At 33.0% G+C, this 21,645-nt stretch overlaps 1 protein-coding gene across 2 annotated transcripts; it reads right to left on the bottom strand.

Annotated features, from left to right (window-relative positions):
* Window positions 1-4,117: 4,117 nt before the first annotated feature.
* Window positions 4,118-12,411, bottom strand: LOC114745766 (ATPase ARSA1-like). 2 transcript variants are annotated; one of them, XM_028933933.1, is made up of 12 exons: window positions 12,046-12,411; window positions 11,246-11,457; window positions 11,070-11,132; window positions 10,802-10,912; window positions 9,977-10,051; window positions 9,806-9,874; window positions 9,660-9,725; window positions 8,817-8,891; window positions 8,621-8,719; window positions 6,713-6,847; window positions 5,267-5,432; window positions 4,118-4,425 (listed from the first exon to the last, which is right to left on the bottom strand). In XM_028933933.1, exons 1-11 carry the CDS (start codon window positions 12,224-12,226, stop codon window positions 5,295-5,297), a joined length of 1,224 nt encoding a protein of 407 aa, XP_028789766.1. In that variant the 5' UTR covers window positions 12,227-12,411; the 3' UTR covers window positions 4,118-4,425; window positions 5,267-5,294. The 2 variants fall into 2 exon arrangements, with proteins under 2 accessions (XP_028789766.1, XP_028789765.1); XM_028933932.1 differs by having other exon boundaries at window positions 4,309-4,382.
* Window positions 12,412-21,645: the final 9,234 nt, after the last annotated feature.

The raw sequence follows: 21,645 nt of genomic DNA, 5'->3' as shown, positions 1-21,645 counted from the left end.
CTTTAATATAGGGTTTCATAATTCAACTTTTGATTTTAACAACACTAATAACCTTGTACTTACTATTTCCCCTCAAACTTCACAGACACATAATCAATTGCCCCCATTTTCCCATTTTTCTTACGGAATCTGTCATTCGCCTCCAATTCTCAAGCTAACCTCTTTTCACCAACAAAACCATCCCCATATCACCATGTAGAAGCCAAAAGATTGAACAACTCAAATTCCACCATCAATCTCTACTCACTTACGCAACACCATGCGTTAACTCCCTCTCCCAACCACTAACCTATAAGCAAAACCCACCCAAATAAAACATGTTTGTAGTAAAAGAGTAAAATAATAGCATTTTTTGGGGGGAAAAAAATTACTTACACTTTCCTCTTTCTAGCTTTCCACCTTGCTCTAAGCTTTCTCTCCTTCCTCTGCATGCTAATATATTGTACAAAATCTTCTTATGCTTTTCATTTCACTTTAGTGACATTTTAGTCTTTTCACTAAACTTTGCAAATCTTAGATTCATACCTGATATCTGTTTGGTCTTTTTTACTTATTTACTTTATCCATTTGTCTTTATAGATTTCAATAGGTATTTATGGGTCATTTTCCCCTTAAAAACAATTAAAATTAAAATTAAAATATATTTATTTGAATATATTTTTTAGGGGAAAAAAGTAAAAGCCTCTTCTACAACTATGTTAGCGAAATAAGAGTCAATAAATTAATAGCTGAGAGAGCTTAGACATGAGACCAAGTGAATCGTCAGAAAAGTTGCCTAAAGTGAAAGTTAAACACATTATCTTTTAATAATAAAACCCAACTATTATATTTAAATAACAATTGATTTTGCGGTAAAAATAACAATTATTTTTTACAATAAGAGTAACAATTTAATTTCATATAAATGATTATTAGGTTTCAAAAATTTATAATTCCTTCCTAATAACATACATAAAGTATTATATTCTTGGCAAATAAATTTTGAAATCGATGAGTTCTTTTTAAGGAAACAACAAGAAAACTTCACAAATTAATAAAGAGGCTTGGTGTTATTAATATCAAACCAAAATATGTATGTTTGAACTAATTTATTATTGAAAAAACCTAAATTGTTATTTATTACAAAAAAAATAGATTTATAACTCATTTTATAAGTGGCTTATTGAAATTGATAATATTTATGTTGAGAAATTACAAATTTTGAGGTGTACCTGAAATTCAATGAAGTGCTCAAATTACCCAACATAAATCCAAATAACATAGAAGATATGAATTACAACTCACAGCAAATAACATCGAAGAGGAAGAGAAAGGGAGAAAGGTATGAGGGGAGTCAGGCCAATATGTTAGGAATTGCATTCAGCATGGAAAATTGACAACTCACGTAATTGATAATTAAACTTTAAACTTTTAGATCATAATGAGAAAACTCCCTTTATGAACTCATATTTCTCTTTATTCAAATAATAATCTCACTTTCATTGCACTTGGGCCATAATCTAACAAAGATAGACTAATTATAACCCAACATCTCCCACCCATATTTGGTGAATTAAATGTTACGAGTCCAATCTCTTTCTCTTCCTTCTTTTATACCAAGTGTTTTGTTGTGACCGCATGGACATGATGCTTTCATTAGTTGTTTGTTCAAAGAATTTCTTTCATAGGAATTAGCACAAGACAACTATATAGTTGCAGCTTGATTCTATTACTGTGTCTTAGACATGTCAGATTTACATATACATTTTTTTCATGGCCAATCTAATCCATCTCAAGTTAGTATAAGACTCACATTGTTTTTTCACATGTATAGTACCCACACTTACAAAATTAACAAAATAACAACATAAGGAACCGGTCTTAGACACCATCATAGGTTTCTTTATGTTAGGTAACACTAATGGAAAAAAAAGTTTGTTTAGATTGAGTATAATGGGTGTTTTAGACTGGAGTCTCATTAGATGTTGCAAAGACTTGTTTAAAAAGGCCCAATTTTTACACCGGTTGTGTAGTCGGTATATAAAGAAATGTCCAATTCTTTGACATGTTATATCGTTGTAGCTACTCGAAAAACTAGACACATTTTTTAATTATCATATACTCCTTCTGGTCCTTATTATAACAAGCAAGTAACTAATTCTCATGTACGAATAAAACTAGTTAAAAGTATTAAATTTCTCATAAAATTTAAATGATTTCCGACATTACCCTTATTAATTACACTAAATTCGAACATCATATAATTTTTATTTTCTCACTACTCTCATTAAATATAGGCATACGTCAAAAAAAAAGTATTTAATACTCACTGAAACTCTCAAAAAATCTTATAAAAGGGCCAAAAATTTCTTCTAGAAGAGCTCCTATAATAAGAACCATAGGGAGTGTGCTTCTTTTCTTGTACTAGTTTTTCTACCATTTGTTTTTTCAAGATTTTTTTTTGTTTTTTCTTGTTTTATTTTCGCTACTTCCAAAATAAATAATTTTTTAATGTTGGATTTCATAAATTTAAGTTAACCTTGACATCAACTTGTTGCTTATAGCTCCTTTTGCAAGTATTGCTAAAATTGAATACCGCAACTCTGAGATTAGGTGTTATGTTCAATACTATTCGGCATTTTGATCTTTTAGCATTAAAAAAGAATATGCAATGTCCCTAAGCTCTTGATTAAGATGGCAAAGGAAATTTTTTTTTTGGTAAAGATTCTCATTTGATAAAACAAATCATAACAAATTCCAAAAGCTGTTCTCCAAGAGCTAATCCAAACATCCTCTTAAATGAAATTTTCGAAAGCAAGCCCTAATCCTTTCCTTCAAATTTAGTTTGATTTCATTTGTTTGATTCTTCTGATTATTCTTGATGTGTACAATCATCATGGAATAATTAGATGAAAATACATTACTTTTCTACACATGAAACCTATACAGTCAAAGCTAGAGCTGAAAAAAAAAGCTAAGCCTGTCAGACCAACCTGTTTAAACCTAGGATTAGGCTCGTAATTTGAGATCTCCAGAGATAAATTGGGCTTAAAAAAGACCATTCGTGTACGGTTTGAAGTTAAACAAGCTAGACTTGCAGGGCCGTGGGCTGTTTTGTTTAAGCTCGCCATTTTGTTTTACTTTTTTTTTTTAAAAAAAAAAACATTTTGAACGGGTATGAATATTAATATTATGTTTATTTCTTTTTAACCCCAAAAGGAAAACCTTAAGAACAAAAGAAGCAAAACACTAATACTCACTCATAACAATCTTGAGATGAAATGGGGATTCTGATTTTATGCTAGGAATTAAGCAATCATAAGTGAAGAGACAAGTTTTTTTTTATAACTAAAATTAGAATAAAAATTATTCTACCACAACTCTCTCTCTCTATATTTTTTTTTCCCTATAGAACTTGTGAGAATCAAAACAAATGTAACAGTAGGAGCGTGTGTATGTGAAGACATGCGAATATTTAATTTGAACTTTTATTCTGAGGTAATTAATTTTTGAACTTTTTATTCAAATCACTGAATGGGTTGTTGTGTATGAATATTAGAAATTAATAATTGCAGAGTACTGATCAAAATTTAAATGCTAATAATCTGATTTGTAATTGTGATTAGCAATCATTAAAGGGACAACACAGTATTCTTTAACTACTTCAATGAAATTTTGCTTTGGCCGAAAATAAAATTTACTATAGTCCTACTTGTCTATCGAACAAATGCAAACCCTCGTAAATATGAAATTTTTAAATCTAACACCATGTATATCAATAGCCATTTCAATTTCACGCGTGTCTATATTAACAAAAAAAGTACTTTATGATTTGTTTTTTGTTCTACTTGTTAGCATCTTCTCAACGAGAAAGAGAAAAAACTCAAGGAATTGATGAATCGTGTCTGCTTCTAGATGCTTAAATATTGCTGATGCTTGCGGTTGTAATTTTATTTTGATAATTTCAAGTTTTCAATTAGCAATTTTATTGTTTTATGTCCATTTCTTTGAAAGTATGTGAAAAATAGTGATTTTTTGTTGGTTAAACAGGCCTAAAGCTCATGGGCCCCAGCTCAACGGGCGGGCTTTATCATTGGTATTTCTTAGAAAACAGGCCTAAGCAGGCTGACCCATTTAAACCCACAGCCTGCAAAGAACCGAACGATTTTCCCAACACTCGTAGCTTACACTTAACGAAATCCCTTTAAAAAGGGAAAACAAGGACAAAAACAAAGTTCGAATGTCAAGTTGAATTTACATCTACTAATTATCGTCATGAAAATGGCTATAGACATTTTCTACTCTCTAGAACCCTCATGAATAATAAGGCGTGCAAGGTGCTGTACTTTCATCATATAAACCTGGAAACCCTTGATGTCATGTGCTTCGTTCATAACCAACCACTGAAATTGCAAAATGAAAACACCAGCACTTCGGTTATGCGACCTGTTGAAAGTAAAACAACAATCAAACTAAAGCAATTAAAAGTTTCATCTGACCAAGAGTGGTCACAAATTCCTTAGATATGTTATTTACTAATATCTCACTTAATAACCCCCCTGAATGCTCTTTTAGGCCTTTTTCTACCCCTTTTAATAAGGCTTAAAACCATAGTCAACCCTCCTAATTGACGTTTTCATCAACCGTCTGTACATATATTTAGACCACCTTCAATGATCTATCCTTTTCTTCTTGATAGATCCCACTTCAGCTTTTCACCTTTTTTCATATGACTATACATTCATCTTAACATTCTCATCTCTACTACTTTTTTTTTTTTGGTCGTCCTTCCGCGCATAACACTCATTATCATGTAACATCTCTGCTTCTATAACACTTCAATAAAACTACCCTTGATAGGTATTTCACTGTCACAAATTTTTGAGTTTCTGCAATTTACTTGGAAAGTGAACCGGCTATCAATCCCATGAACATCATATCCATTTTTCTCGTGAAGTGCCCACATGCACAGAGTCTAAGTATCAACGCATGATACTATATTACATTATATTTCATTTATGATATATTATTAGCTTGTCATACAAAAATAGCTGGTTTGATTAGGGGTCTAGAAGTTGAACTAGGAAACTAGGTATTCAGACCCATCTTAACCGTTTGGTCAGCTCCACTAATTATGGATTAAATTCTATCGTTAAATAAAAATGCATATTTCCTTATTTAAGCGTTGTTTGGTAAAGTAATTATCCAATATCTTAAACGTTACCGTTGGAAGCTTAAAGGAATAGATTACGCCAGGAAGTGCTTGAAATAGGTTAATAAAACTTACCCACTCATTACTTGTATAACTGTTGCCATCATTTCCAAACTATGTCTCCCAGAAATTTAAGAGCAGGAACACCCCGTATTTCTACATCAACTAGGGGGGCCTCGATCATAACCAAACTGGAGAGTTCCGGATCATTCTGGATCATATCAAAAGCACGCATTTGATCCTGGAAGAACCCAGTATAAAAAGTTGTCACCTTTAAAGCCAACAATAAAATCTTTAGAGTTCTCAAACAAACCAATCCATCTGGAGGAGGCCAATCCATATGCGTTAATTTGTTTTGAACTGCTCAATTGAATTGATAAAAACCATCGATTCAATTAAGGGAATCAAACAAATCAACCCATTCAGTCCATGAGAAAATAAAAATGACGCCCTCCAATTTATTATTCAACAAAAAAATAATTTAATGTTAAGAGTTCAAGAGAGAAGGAAGAAAGATTAAGGTTATCTGATAAAGCTACTGCATTTAGCCTCTTTGTGGAAATATCTTTCTTATTGTACTGCTTGTTAGCATTTATTAGGGCCCATTAATTAGTTTTTACTCCTTTGTCTTTCCCCATTGCATTTATATGATGTACTTTATCATTCATCAGAACCAATGAAAAAAATACATTCTCTCTCAGTACAACACTTTCCCCCTTTTTCTCTGGTTACTCTGCTTATATATAATTTCTCTTTTCACTCTTTTTCATATAGTTCTAACTTTTTATTTATATAAATATTTTAAGTAATAACAAAAATATATAATACACAAAAATGGGTCAAACCATGAGTTAGATGCATTAGTTTGTGGATGATGCGGTGATTCAAGTGAACTGAGTTAAAGAGGATCATGCTAAAATTTTCTTCTAGGGATTGGTCAACCTAACCCATTTAATTAGTAGGTAAAACAAATTAATCCAATCAATTCAACCAATTTTGACAACTTTAGAATTATGAAAACGAGAGTTCCATTTCTCCTTAAGTTGTTGGATTGCATGCACTAAATTTCAGGTTGGCACACAGTTAAAACAATCAGAAACTTCAAGTGAAAATAAGAATATGACCGGCTGTTCAAAGGGAAAGGAAAAGGGAGGGATCCCCAGAAGGAGGAGGAACGAAATAGTTAAATGATAATTTTCCAATTTAAAATGTTTGACGTTAACAAGAACTTAAAAGATTCAACAAAAGAATAAAATTACATAATAATATATCTTACTAAAATCTTTACCCAACATGATTAATTAAAATGAGTTAGTTTATCTACAAAAATTCAAAGAAGATGGCTGGTTCCTCCTCCAAATTTGCCGAACCTAGGAGAAATTTAAATTCAAAAAGCGGAGAGTTTTGAAGGATTTTGAAAGGTTAGTCTTCCAAGTAGGGGAGGTTTTCCCCTCTCCCCCATTATAACCCGACAGAGATTATTTAACCAATTCAAACATACAGGAGCAAATGCTGAAGTACCTTTCTTTTCATAGCACAAAATTTGCAGTCAGATGCCGATGGTGGAAGAACCTGATTGACAATAAGCCTCTTCACAGGAACACTTTCCTTCTTCAAGGAGGAACTCAATCTAGATGACTCACTGACCGCCATCACCTTTGGGAGAGACAGAACAAAGATACAAGTGAGTATTAGCCATGACACTTTAAGAACTATGAATAAAAAGGAAACTTTCATTGAGTAAAATCTATTAGGAAGATACGAGCAGTAAACTCACTCAAACTTCTTACAAACCCAAGGAGAGTCTCCTAAATACAATGAACTCTAACTCAAGCATATCCCTACCTAGGACCTCCTAAATAAAATAAACTTCTTAGTAGCACAAGGGAAATAAACGTTTATTGAATGAGAAATCAACAACTATCTCCTAAATACAATGAACTCTAACTCAAGCATATCCCTACCTAGGACCTCCTAAATAAAATAAACTTCTTAATGGCACAAGGGAAATAAACGATTATTGAATGAGAAATCAACAACTAAATCTACCGTCATATAATTAAATCGGAAAATCTATATAAATCAGCAACTTATCAATACTGACTCAATCAAAGATACCCTAATCTTTCATTAGTTGTCGGAATATTCTCCCCTTAAGCTTTGTGTCTTGAATATGTCAATAATGGCCTCTTAACAAATTCAATGAATAAAAAGCAAAAGGACTTTTGCTACATGAACAAAAGTAAATTCAGCAGCAAGTTATGGTCAAATTTTATTTTTGAATGATCTTGACATAAATTGTATAAAACAGCTCTGTGCCAGTGTGCCCTTTATTGATAGAAATTGAGTACACATGTAAGAGAGGGAGAAGAGAATGAATTTAATCAAATCAGCTAAAACTCTTCAATAGTGGGGGAAATAAAAACTGAAATAAAAATAATGATTACAAATCTGATACGGAAATAATAATAGGAAATATTCATAAGGAAAATTAGGGTTTGGTCTTAGTAGGCCCATAAATGTTGGCAGGCCCACTTCCAACAAATGCCATATTTAGCTGTCTTCATCATTAATTACATTTTATATAGCAAACGACTATAATATAGCATTATCAAGAAAACAAAGAATGATCGTACTAAGGAAGACCTGTGAATGCTTTTTTCCTGCTACTAGAGACCTTTTTTCCCCCTCAATATATAGGAAGGGATTAACAAAACTAGAGACCTTTCAAAAATGTCAGCTTTTTCCCTTATTAGTAAGATAGTAACAGAAAAGGACATCTATTGTAAAGTAACTTGTAGTAATTGATGCCAATAGTAATCTTGTAATAACTGATGCCAACAGTAATTGTTTATTCACTTAAAGCCCTAGATTTATTTTGTTAATACAGGGATTCGGCCAGATTACACAATCATAGAAGAATCAGAATAAAATTTCAAAAATTAAATTAAAAACAGATCTGACATCTAGCTAAGGGAGGATTAGCAGTAATAGAAAACCCTAAATGAAACCTAGAGGACTTGGGCCTAAGGGCCACATCAGCATTTGCCTATGCATAGCATAGTGTTAAGAATTGAGCCACATCTTTCATAACTTATAAATATACCATGGCTTGCTATAGAGTTTATATATATATATATAACTTATAAATATACTATGGCTTGCTATAGAGTTATTATATATATATATATAAATTTCTTATTCATCATCACAAGGATACAGATATAACGTATCTCATTTTTTCGGCAGTGTTGAAAATTGAATCCTCTTCCACGGTTTTTACCAGGCAATCTCAAAGTGATAAAGTCAAAATGACATCTGTTTTTGTGTTTCAAATGGTAAAACGGCACAACTATAAGGTCATTGACTCTTACATGCAACAATAGTCAAGGATCAGTTAATTCCGAGGCACACTTTTAGTATTCATACCGTGGGGATTGTTACAATAACAAACTCTGTTGAATCAGTGTCCCGAAAGAGCTCACGCACTTTTATCATCCTCTCTCTAAGCTTCTCCAGTTTGTCAGCCTGCACATTGAAGATACAACGAAATGTTAGCACAACGAAATGTTAGCATGTCACAGGGAAAGTACATGCAGCACCAGGCCAACAGGATTAGGCTTACAGCATCCTGTTGAGTTGCTTCTTGCCCAAACACAGATTTGATTGCTGATGTAGCAGAAGCTATCTTTTGTCTAAGCTGCAGTAGAAATAAGAATGAAGTTTGAAAGATGATAGAAACAATCAAGGAATGAAGATAAAGTGTGTGGAGAGAGACAGAAAAATAGAAATGAATTTGCATTAAGGACCTATTAGTAATAAGTTAAATATAGGGGACTATTAGTAATTAATTACCTTGCCTAGGACTTATATGTAATCTTGCCTAAAATCATTTTAGGGCTTTCTCTTACAAACTTCAGTTTTTGGGGATGAATAAATTTATGAGACAGCAAAAAAGCTTCTATGACCAAGTGATCAACCTGAGTTTGATCTTTGTTAACCCGACCCTTTTTTTTTTGGGTAATCCAAACATTTCTGGACGAGTAAAATAGGCTTATGCATTGCCCATACTCCAAAGCCAACGGGCAAGGAGAGTAAAGAGATCATGAAAACCTGTCTTAGGCCTTCTCTCCTAACCATTGATTTTTTTATTGTTTTTTTGAGGTCAACAACTAGGTTCCCGGCCCCAAAAAAAGTAGAAACAACTCAGAATTAAGAGGAAAATAACTAAGTATGAAATGGCTAACAAATGTCGCAATTGATGCTGACACTAACAGATTTATAAGGTAAGATTGGAAGTGAAATTTACAACCAACGACTGAAACTATGAATTTGCCTTTGTAACAAGAATTCAGACATCACATATAGTAAAGTAGCTTACGGATGGACTCCTTAATAAGATGATCCGTTCAGTTACAGGTCAGCGACATGTGTGTAACTTTTACTTCATTGCAATAAGCATTCTTACCTTTAATATCTTTCCTATGGAGGCATCCAAGAAATCAGGCAAGGACAGCAGTCGTAATGTATGACCCTGTTTAGGAAATTACAAGATGATCACCAGAAAACAAATAAAAGGATAGAACAATTAAGCAAACTGAGAATTTTGCTCACCGTAGGTGCAGTATCGAATACTATTCGAGTGAACATGCTATATTCCTGTGATTCAAGAAATTGCATCACCTGGCAAGAAACCCTTAACTGTTAGGCGGCCATCAACAAAGGACCTATTAATGAATTACAATTCACAAGAATGAAATAATCACAGCTCAAAGAATCACAGGCCTTGGAGATAGCAATCGCTTCATCCAGTCCAGGAGGAGGTGTATCCAATAACTCTCCCAGTTTAAGTTCTCCCAACTTTTGCAATCAAAAGATGTAAAAACAATTAGATATTATAACAAGATTACCCATAGCCTTCAAAGCTAGACTTTTTGAATTTGAAGTAGTTCCTAACATATACTTGAAAGCCCTATGACTAAATGATCAAGAGTTTGATGCTAGTTTTCCCATTCTTCACAACAAAATGAAACTTCAAGATACTGTTCATAGTTGTTTTGCATTAGGCTACATGTCAGATATTAATAAGATTGTTCAGGAGCCTTAATAGTTTAAAATTTTAAGTTAAAACGGTTCCAGAGAGAAGCCACTCATAGAGAAGCAGAACTATAATGAAGTTGAAGGGCGGAACCAATCATCCTCCCGTATTTCCTTATATATTTGCTTCAGTTACTTCTCATGTATTTATTTCCTTTTTTCTTTATCAAGAGGAATCACTTTTATTAAACTCTGTTAAAAGTGGAATTACAAACCCCATCGAAAAGGAGCCTTCTTACATTATGCTTCAAATTAAAACCACGTATAAAGATACTCAAATTGTTAAGCATTACATACCTATTTCTTTTGTATTCCATATGAAGCAAAAAGTTCAAACAACATTTAAGATACTTTTCAGCAAAAATTTTATAATTTAAATCTATCTATGATACAGTAAATAAATGAAATTGATATGGTTGACTGCATGCTCTAAATATGAAACAGTATCAACCATCTACCTAAATAAGAAGCTGTCATTATCTTTCGAACTGGTTCAAAGCATGTGATAAATACCTGTTCTACAATCATTCCAAGACCCATACCGTCCATGAAGTCTTTAACACCACTTCCACCATTTTTTTGAGTTGCATTTCGGAATTCTTCCCTGGCCTTCTCAGGGTTTATCTGTTATGAAACTACATGTCTAAGTAAGCACACAGGAGGTTTAAAATAGGCACGTCCATGTGAAAATAACAATCACGTCATCAATCAAGTAAACAAGATAGTGAAGCTTGTCAAAGGAAAAAATCAGAAAATTTATCCAACACTCTGGTCAACTTACTTCAAGAGCAAAAAGTGGATAATCAGGTCCTTCCACAGGAACCAATGTTCCGCCGGTCAAATCCTAGAGTAGAATTGGAAAAACATGAGTTACACAAAGAAACGCATACTTAACTGGCTCAAACTACAAGCAGCTAGCTCAAAATGCATAAGAATCACTAAATGACAAGTAATCACCTGGGCAAAAGAATCACTCAGGGAATGCGCTGGATCAGTAGACACCACAAGAGTGGGATGCCCGTTATTAGCAAATTTAACAGCAAGCGAAGCTGCACAACTTGTCTTTCCTACACCTCCTTTTCCTCCGAGCATGTAATACTTCCTCTGAGTACTAGAAACCATTTCATCAAAACCTGATACAGCTTCTTCAGGAGCAGCCACTGACCTCACTAATTCCACAGAAATGAAAAAGAAAAAAAAAATTAAGCAAGCAAGCAAACAAACACACAACGGTCCAGAACTCCAGAAGACGATAGGAGAGCTTAATTAGCTTCACCAGCTGACGTAGAAACTAAACTGCAAACATAATTAGATGCAAATAACTGTTGAATCTAATGAGGCCAAAAAAACACTGTTGAATTTAGGCTTTTAAATAGAACAATTAATTGTTGAATCTAACGAGGCCAAAAAACACGGTTGAATTTAGGCTTTTAAATAAAACAATTAATGAAGCACATGTTACGTACAACGGGCGGAAGAAATTCCCAACCAAATCCACAAATTTTACTCATGAGATTAAGCACTGCCAATCATACTCCCGCGCACGATAAGAACATCACTTTATCTACATGGATTAAAACGACCAAAACAACAATGGAAGAAAAGAAGTGCGCGGGTAATCTTTAAGTAGAAAACATCAGTAATAAGTAATTAGATAGATTGGTCGTAAAGGATAAACTGAATAAAGCAAACCATGACACACTCTGCGACTATATATCTTACAACAAATATCAACTTAAAAATAACAAAATAAAAACCTCGGAATGATTTTTGGAGGGGTTTCCTGGCGTCAGAAAAAGATAGAGAGGGGAACCCTTTTGCGAGACGAAGAACAGTAGGCGTCAATTTGGTTGGCGCATAGGAGATGAATATAGACTTTGTCATAGAATTTCTGGGAATAGAAGAAGAAATGGTCGAGAAAACAGAGTTAGCAGCCATGACTTCTTTGTAATGGCTCAAGTTGCCGCTAGCATTGAAGAGAGGGGTAAGGCTAGTGGATGAGCTTGTGGGTTTGAGCGGCGGCTAAAGGGGTGGCTCACCAGCGTCGACTCTGGCAATGCCTCCACCAGCACTGGAGTCGGTGGGGTGGCAGCCGTTGACGAAAAGATGAGTTGATGATGTTTGTGCTTGTGCTGGCGGGTAAAGGAAAGGTATCTCCAAGGTAAGCCCGCATCTCCTTCATTCGATCAATCAATGAACAGCTATTAAAATTAAAATCGTAGCGGAAAAAAAAAGCTATTAAAATTAAAATTATGTTTTTTAAATTTCAAACCAAAATATTTAATTTAAATTAAATTTATTCATATTTAATTATTTATAGTTTATCATATTCAACATATAATTTTGGGTTAAGGCGAAAATTTATCTCAAAAGTTTTCATTCAAGAGTTTTGGGTATCTATAAGTTTTTTTTTGGGAATTAATTTGGACAAGAAGTTTAAAATCGTAACAATATTGTCCTCTATCATCAAAAAATTAATGCTGACTATTAAAATAGTAATGTTGATCAAATTTTTTAATGGCATGGAGTAATATTGTTATAATTTTAAACTTTTAGGTAAATTTGCTCTCAAAAAAATTCAAAATATCTAATGCTTTTGTGTAAAAACTTTCAAGATAAATTTACACCTTAACCCTATAATTTTTTATAAAGTTCACATATAAAGTCTCAACACTTTTATCCAAAGAAAGTCTCAACTCTTAGCCAAAGGGCAAAAGTCATAACAACAAAATAGAGCAGAAAATTATTAAAAAAGCAGTAGTATGATTTTACAGTTTTAAAATAGGGCAACTTATTTTTGGTATTTTTTGTTTGAAAAAAATTCCTTAAAAAGCCAATTGAATAACTCAAATTCTAGTTTGGGTTAGTAAACTTATGAAATCCCTAATCAAGGCGGATGACCTAAACAAAAATCTAGAAATATAGTCAAATTATATCAGTACCCATCTTATTAAGGAAGGAAAATTGAAGAAGCTTTTCTATTATTTGTGCACTATAGTGCATAGAAGCTCTAAATAAGAGAAACTTGGCAGAGACGTTTGCGAAGTCAAAAAACTAACCAATGAGGCAATGGTAAGTTATTTTTTATGTTAAATCTTTCACCCTTAATCCTGATAAGCTTCATCGTGCTATCTTAATTCTTCATTTTTGTAAGTATGGATGGTGGATTTTTTTGGGGAGGGAAGGAAAGTTAAGGAAAGTTGTGGCAAAATGTGAAGTGCCTCATAAAGATAGGTAAACGAGAGTGTGGTGTTGCTTTTTGACTGTGTGTGGGCTAAAAGGTCCATATATATTGGTCTGCAGATGTGTAGTGTTAGGTTTACAATGAATGTCAATGTGGGATAACTGTGTCGTCCCATCTTTTCAATTATGAGGTTTAGAGACTACTAAGCTTAAATTTAGGTAATTAAGCTAGTTAATCTTTTGGTCTTGAGATTAATTAAGGTATAAAAATATAAAAGATGATGATTGAGAGCAATATCTGTAGACTTTTTTTAGCAGTCTTGGAAATTGGATGTTTTCAAAGGCTAAATGATCTTTTAATTAATCCCTTTGCATTAAAAAATAAACATTTCAATCTTTTCAAAGAGGCCTAGTTTATAATTTTTGGAGATTTATGGAGTTAGTTATGAATTTTTGAAGTCGAAACCTTTTGTCTGTGTTGTTTGCTAGACACTTACTTGATGTTCGATATAGCAAACAACACAAAGTGTTGACTATATCATTTGCTAGACATTTCTAGATGTTCATTATAGCAAATATATTAAAATCTAGTTTTATAAAATCAATTTCAAATATGATTTTCAGGAGGTTTGGGGAGGAGAATTCATAGGACTCTACTAGGGTTTGGTGTTTTCGACCTAGAAGAATATATTTGAGCTTCCAAATATTAAAGTAAGTATTTCTAATGTCTTTTCTACCCTTTCCTCTTAGATTTCTCGAATTTAAGATTGTTAAAATCTAGGGTTTATGATAATTTTTGAATTGGCTAAGGTTTTCACAAAATCTTTTGAATTTAAATGACTTGATAAACTAGATTAAGTGTCATCAAGCCTAATTTTCCCTTCAAATGCAAGAATCATGGTTCTTTCTCTATTCCATGTTTAATAAGTGAAAAATTTGAATGTCATAGTTTGTGTGATCTGGGTTTTGCTGTGAATCTTATACCCTTGTTTGTTTTCAAGAAGCTCTAGCCTAAGGAAGTCAATCCTACAATTGTCTTCCTCCAGTTTGCTAATAGAAGTCTCCCTTATCCATATAGCGTTATCAAGGATGTATTAGTGAAAGTTGACTCTTTTATCTATCTTGTTGATCAAATTGTGTTGGATATTAAAAAGTACAAAGAGATTCCATTAATTGTTAGGTGATCATTTTTTGCTACAGCGAGAGCTTTGGTGGATGTAGAGAAAGGAGAGGTAGTTCTACAACTTGGTGATGAGCAAATCATGTTTAGTATGTATAAAGCAATGAAATATCTAAATAAAATGAAATAATGGGCAAGTGTTGCTATGATAGATGAGCTCAATCAGACTATATTGGATTCGTTTGCCATTAAAGATCTTCTTGGAGCTGCTATAGTTGAGAAAAATAGTGTAAAGGGTGCTTACCGTATGCAAATTAAGCAAGTTTTGAGTACTTCTACTTCATTTCCTAAGAGACATTGGTATTGCTTATCTCAACCTCTTTGATTGGTCACATAGTCTAGTTGAAGACTAAAAATTTAGCACTTTTTGAGAGGCAACTCAAGGTGTTGGTAGTTTAATTTTTTGTTTTGTGTTCTTTCATAGAGTTGTTTGATATTTTGGTTTAATTTTGTAGGACTTTAGTATCCCTGATGATGTCTTCTAGTTATGCAACAAAGATCAAGAGCTAGTTAGAGTGCAATGTAAGAATATATGAGGGAGTCTTCTTCCACTTTAACTTAATTGGTTTTATTCATTGCTAATGATATAGTGCTGGGAAATGAGTTTTGATTATAGTTTGTCTTTGCATATGATTGATGTTTGATATTGACTGCTATTTAGACAAGTATCACTTGTCTGTTTTGCTCAATTGATAAAATTTGAGACATTAGAAATTTGTGATTTCCTTGTAATTAGATATGATTGAGACTGTCTTCATTTTTAATGGATTGATGTCTTTTTTTCATTGTTTTGATTTTGTTATTGCGCCCATCTTTTAAGGAAGTGATGGTATCTTTCTCTCTCACTTCTTTCATTGATTTGTATTGGATGTTCACATTAAAGACAATGTGTCATTTAAGTTTGGGGGTGAAGCAACCATTGATTTTGGATAAACTTGCCCTCAAATTTTTTACCTATGTGCATATTTGAAAACTTTTCTATTTTTGTGTATATATAGATTTAAACAAAAATTTTGTTTTTCCTAAGCTTTGGTTTTGTTTGTGAACATTATCAAAGTTGGTGTAATTTGAAATTGAAAGGATTGTTTGATTAGAAGTTAGTTCTATATTTTCAAAATGATAGTAAATAGACAAAAAAAAAAAAATTGGTTTTGATATTCAAAAACTGATGAGAGATTGAGTCTAGTCGTTCTTTTCTTTCAGGAGAAAGTACACTTATTGTGACTTCATCTCTAGAACTTGTTTTATATCTCCTTGGAAACTCTAAATTTCTTTTACATACACCAAGATGATTTTTGTAACATCCTAGGTTGATAATCATGAGGTTTAGAGACTACTAAGCTTGTATTTGAGTAATTAACCTGGTTAATATTTTAGTCTTGAGGTTAATTAAAGCATAGTAATATAAAAGATAATGATTGAGAGCAATATCTCTATACCTTTTTAAGTATTCTTGGAAATTGGGCATATTCAAGGGTCAATGATCTTGTTTTTTATTAATTCTTTTTATTAAAAACTAGACATCTCAAGCTTTCTAAAAATGCTTAGTTTGCAATTTTTGGAGATTCGTGGAGTTAGTTATGAATTTTCAAAACTAGACCTTTTTATGTGTATTTTTTGTTAGACGTTTGCTAGATGTTTGCTATGGCAAATAACATAATATGTTGAATGTGTCATTTGTTAGACGTTTACTAGATGTTAGGAATGCAAACAACACTGAGTGTTCACTATATTGTTTACTAGATGTTGGCTAGACTTTCACTATAGCAAACGTATCACAATCTAGTTTTATAAATCAATTTCAGATGTGATTTTTAGGAGGTTTTGGGAGGAGAACTCATGGGGCTCTGCTAGGGTTTGGTGTTTTCGACCTATGGGAGTATATTTGAACTTCCAAACATTAAAGTAAGTATTCATAAGTCATAACCTCATTTCTACCATGTTCTATTAGATTTGAGATAATTGAAATCAATGGTTTATTATAATTTTTGAATGGGCTGACCTTTCCACCTAATCTTTTGAGTTTAAATGACTTGTACGTAGTAGATTAAGAGTTTAATCCGTTTAGTTTTGTTGGATTTGAAGTTATATGGTGTTTTGAGCTAGGGTTTGATTTTTTGATTTAAGTTTTGTTAAGTATGATAATATGGTTGTTTGAATTAAGATTTGATGGTTGAGTTATGCTTTTGCAAGTTAGAATTGATTTTTAATTGGTTTAGATTGTTAATAGAACTTAAAATTCTCAAATGGCTATTCTGAGCTTGGAACCTAAGTGTGAAATTAGGAATTTGGCTCAAATTGAGTAATTTGATGTGAATAAATGATTTAAATGAGTCAATTGAGCTATTAAGACTCAAAGTGTAGAGTTGGAATAGTTGGATTGTGATTATGGCAAGAGTTGGGCTCTGGAAGAACTTTGAGTCTTTATGTTTGTTGTGAACCACTCTATTAATTGTGAATAAATATGTGGTTACTTGTAATTGTTATAGATAGATTATAAATTGTTGGTTTGAGCATGAGGCTTGGTTTGATTGTGGTAGTGCATAGCTTTCATGAAAAGTAACTACTTTTCACTTATTATGCATGCTTGTATGATGTTGTGAGTGATTTTGAATTACTTTAAATTTGTTAAAATGCAATTAGGCAATTATTGAGCCATGAGATATATTTTTGTTGAAATCACCTTGAGATCCTTTATGTTATCGAAATATAGCTATGAAACTATGATTTCATAAACTTGTCTTGTGGTACATGATTTTATAGAGGAATGGTTTTATGAATTAATGTTGATGAATGAAATTGGAATTGTTGATTTTGGCCAAAAAAATGTGAAAAGTGATTATTTTGTTGATAAATAATTATTGAATAAATATATTGGGTAATAATAAGAGCATATGATGAACATTGTTTTGATGGGAGATATATTAAAGAGGAAATAAGGGGGTGAAATATTGTATATAAAAAAAGGAAATAAGATGATAGACTTTTAGGTGTACACTAGTTGATCCTTTGGCCTTTTTCGTGTGTTTTAAGGCATATGACACCTTGCTAATAGACAAGAGAGGGAACCCATAGTCCTGTCTTTTGCTCTATGAATTTTGACCGGTTCAGATTACTTAATCGATGAGCTTGTTGTGTTGAGTTACCAGTCATATGGGTGAGTACTAGCCATGTGTTCAGTCAGAAGAAATAAGATGAGAGAAAATAAGGTGGAATTGAGATTAAAATATTGTACTTTGATATATGCATAATCATATAATAATTATGAATATTATGATTTTTATAACTGTCCCACTTGACACCTCCCAAGCACTTACTTGTATGCCTGATGAGTGGGATTATTGGTTACTGAAACTTTTTATCTCATCCTATAGTTATAACATTTTTAGGTGACAACTCTAAGGTTGGTCTATCAGGACAGGCACCAGAGGCTTAGCTATCAAGTTAATCTTGTATAGCCTCCTTTTATCATGTTATGGATATTTGTATATTGCCACATATGGTTCATTTTTCATAGTCTAATTTATTTGAGACTATTTGTATTAACTATATACTTTTGATAAATTGTTACTAGATTACATGCTGCTAGAAGGCTAGAGGCCTTTAGGTGTTCATATGTATTTGGAAATTGTTGATCTACAATGTCTTTCAAAAATATTGAAATATTGTTGATTTGGAAAGTTATAAAAAAGTATTATTCAGGAAATGTCTTATTATGGGCTTATGGTTGAATGTGACATGTTAGGTTTCGTAATGCCCAAGGCCCAATTATTGTGAAACATTGTTACTCTTGATTTGCATACGACTATTGTAATAAAACTCTAATATCGATGATAGTTTTTGAAGGTTTTATTTTGATTCTTTTCTATCATAGATAAGTATTAAAAGATGAGTTTATCTTTTTTAACCATGATAGGCATTTTCAAGAATTAGTTTAACTCTTTTCTATCATGGTTAACATTTTTTGTTATTCAAACTTCTTCTGTAGTCATGGTAGCATTTCTAAATGTTATATTAAGTTTTTTTTACCACGGTTAGTGTTATTATATGGTGATTTAAAAAGGTTAGTAACTAATTTATAAGAACCATTGTTACAATTTTGGCATTCATTTTCAAAGCCACTTTAACCAAATGCCCATCTTGTAACATCCTGAGTTTTATCAGGTTTTAATAACCTCTTTTAGTTGATTTTGAGGATAGATTAGTGATTTAATGTTGATCTTGGTGTTCAGGTTGGAATTGAGGTATGTTGAAGGAATAGGTGAACAATCCCCCTCAGGGTTTGTTCGCCGCGGCAAACCAGGAGTTCCAGGGGAGATTGTCTTTCAGGCAGGTTTGGCCGCGGCGAAGTCATAGGGATGCCGTAGCGAAGTTGTTCAGGTGAGCAAGGTTTCCCTCTTAGAAAAGTCTCGCCGCGGCGAAGGTTTTCTGGGCGAGCGAGAGTTTCCTCTCGGGAAGCTTTCGCCGTGGCGAAGTCAAGTTTTTCAGGCAAGTAATCCCTCTTGGAATTAATTCGCTGCGGCGAAGGGGGTCGAATCTATATAGTCGTGGGAGGGGCCTGGTTTTGCGAAAATTAGAAAATCTGAAGGAAGAGAGAGAGGCTCTGCTAGGGTTACGTTGTTATGGCTTAGGAAAGGTGTTTCTAAGGATTCATTACCTCAAGTAAGTGATTTTAACCTCTAATCTACTTTCTTTCTTGGAATTTCTGAGGATTTATGGTGAAACCCTAGAGTTTTCTAAGTTGTTATGGAATTGAGGTTTTTGACCGATTGTTTTGAGTTTAATTTATTACTTTGGATTAGTCTAAGTATTTAATCAGTGTAGTTCTCTTGGATTTGAAGAACTTTGAGTGTTTGAAGTTAGAGTTTATGGAAATGGGAGGTTTGTGATTGAGGATAATAATGTGGAAGTTGATTTTGAGTTTTGTGATTTGGGTTATGTTAAGGAGGGTTAAATTGGATGTTTAATCGGTTTAGAATGTTGTTAAGACTTCAATTGTTCTAATGGGATGTTGAATTCCTATAGTGGGTCCTTGAGGTTTGAATCCTAAATTGATATTTGGAGGGGAATTAAGGTTTTAATGGATTTTTATGACCTTGAAGTATTGCCTTGGTGGTTAAACCCTTTTGAGTTGGGTAGAGTTTTGGTTGGAGATAGGAATTTTGTGTCCCCAATTGTTGTTTTGGTCACATTATTAGTTGAAAGCTAATACATGATAGTTGTGTGTTTGTGTGCTTGTGTAGATTGGTTGTGAGCCTTGTTGGTGCACGGGGCCGTATTGTCGGTTTGTTATTCCTTGCTCAAGCGAGAGGTAACCACTTTCCAATCCTTTGTACATGCTTTTGTGGTATTGTGAGTGGATTTATGTTTTGTGCTCCGAGTAACAACTATGTTCAAAGTATATGTTGTATATTAAAAAGGAAAACTGTCTTGTGGGGTTTAAATTGATATTTATTGAATCTGGAACTTGTGAAAGATAAGCCACTGAAAGAAGTTAATTGTGAAATGATCATTTACTCTTTGATTACGGTTTGAGCATGATGCATGAATTGGGAATTGGTGAGAGTTTTGATTGTTACTACCACGTGGTAAGGCCTCCAATAATACATGATGGCTGGCTCTTTACGTCCCTCATAGTGAGGGATAGGCCTTTTATGGCTCCTTACGTCCCCCATATTGAGGGATAGGTCGGGTTCGGCTCTTGAAAATCTCCCAAAGTGAGGGATATGGTTGATGGGATTGCATCATTGCACTTGCATGACTTGTGTGGCTATCATTTATCATATTACTTGTGAACTACCCCACTTGACACCTCACGAGCACCTATTTAGTACCTTGAATTGGAAAGATTGGTTACTGGGACGTTTGTCTCACCCCGTAGTTTATAATGTTTTCAAGTGAAGATTCTAGGCGTGTGCCATCGGGAAGAGACGCAGAGGCTTGAGCTTGGTTAGTTTTAGGCCTCTAGCCCTTGTATATGTATGGCTAGTATATATTGCCACATTTAGAACCCTTTTTGAAATATTTTGATTACCCGGCCTGATTGTAAATTGGAGGGAATGTTACCTCCTTATTTTGGTTGGCCGGAGGCCATTTCTAGTGTCTTATGAAACTCGGATTTATTTTGTTGGAAACCATTTGGATGGGCTGATGTGATGTCTGTTGTTACCCGGGCCGAAGGCTCGGAGGCCCAGTAGATGTATATGAACGATTTTAGTTGCATGCAACGGAGTTTGAGTTTGAACCGAGTTTAAATGTTAATTTCAAAAATTATGCAAATTTCTTTCTACTATTGTAGTTTGTTGTAACAGCTTTCCTTTTCTACCATAGTAGTGATTTTATAACGAGTTTATAATGTTTTGAGGTTACGGGTTTTACACATCTCATTTACATTAATCATTCATTTCACCCATTAGAGCCTTAACTTTCTTTTAAAAGAAAATTTGCATAGATTAAATAGCCATTTGTTTAAATTGATGCAATTTTCCCTTTCTTTCTTATTGATTACTTTACTAAGTGCTATGTAATACCAATTAGAAAAAGAGTGAAGAAATTGAAAAGAAGAAAGTCAATACTTTGTGAAGTGTGTAAATAATGAAAAGAAAAAAGAAAAATAGAAAAGAAAGAGAAAGACAAATATTAAAGAATGAATGAAAAGAAGAATAGAAGAAGAAGAAAAAAAGAGTATAAAAAATATAAGGAAAAAAAGAGAGAGAATAAGAGTTTTTTTTTTTTTTTAAGTTGGAACTCCTTTATTCTTCATATGTTTTTTATTAAAATGCTTAGCAATTATTAAAGTACTCCTTTATTTGTTAATTTTATTCCATTATCTTATTTATTTCATTATAGCCCCCCAACAAAGTTGTTTTGATTTGTGTACGCAATAAGGTAATATAGTAAAAATTGAGATGATAAACAAGCTTATAGTAGATGAGTTACAATAAGTGGAATTGAGTGAAACATAAGCCTTTAGCTATTATAAGATATGAGTGCA

This window comes from Neltuma alba, unplaced genomic scaffold, assembly GCF_004799145.2.
Source record: "Neltuma alba isolate B1F8T4 unplaced genomic scaffold, ASM479914v2 tig00004800_pilon, whole genome shotgun sequence".
Taxonomy (NCBI): domain Eukaryota; kingdom Viridiplantae; phylum Streptophyta; class Magnoliopsida; order Fabales; family Fabaceae; genus Neltuma; species Neltuma alba.
Note: the sequence above shows the minus strand (reverse complement) of the source record. Positions and strands in the feature narration are given on the sequence as shown.

Bases quoted from the DNA above. Each gene is read 5' to 3' on its own strand.
- LOC114745766 (XM_028933933.1), bottom strand. From the start codon at position 12,226: ATGGCTGCTAACTCTGTTTTCTCGACCATTTCTTCTTCTATTCCCAGA. The intron at 11,133-11,245 runs GTGATTACTTGT...ATTCTACTCTAG, and splicing joins TGAGTGATTCTTTTGCCCAG to GATTTGACCGGCGGAACATT. The intron at 9,875-9,976 runs GCCTGTGATTCT...GTTTCTTGCCAG, and splicing joins AAGCGATTGCTATCTCCAAG to GTGATGCAATTTCTTGAATC.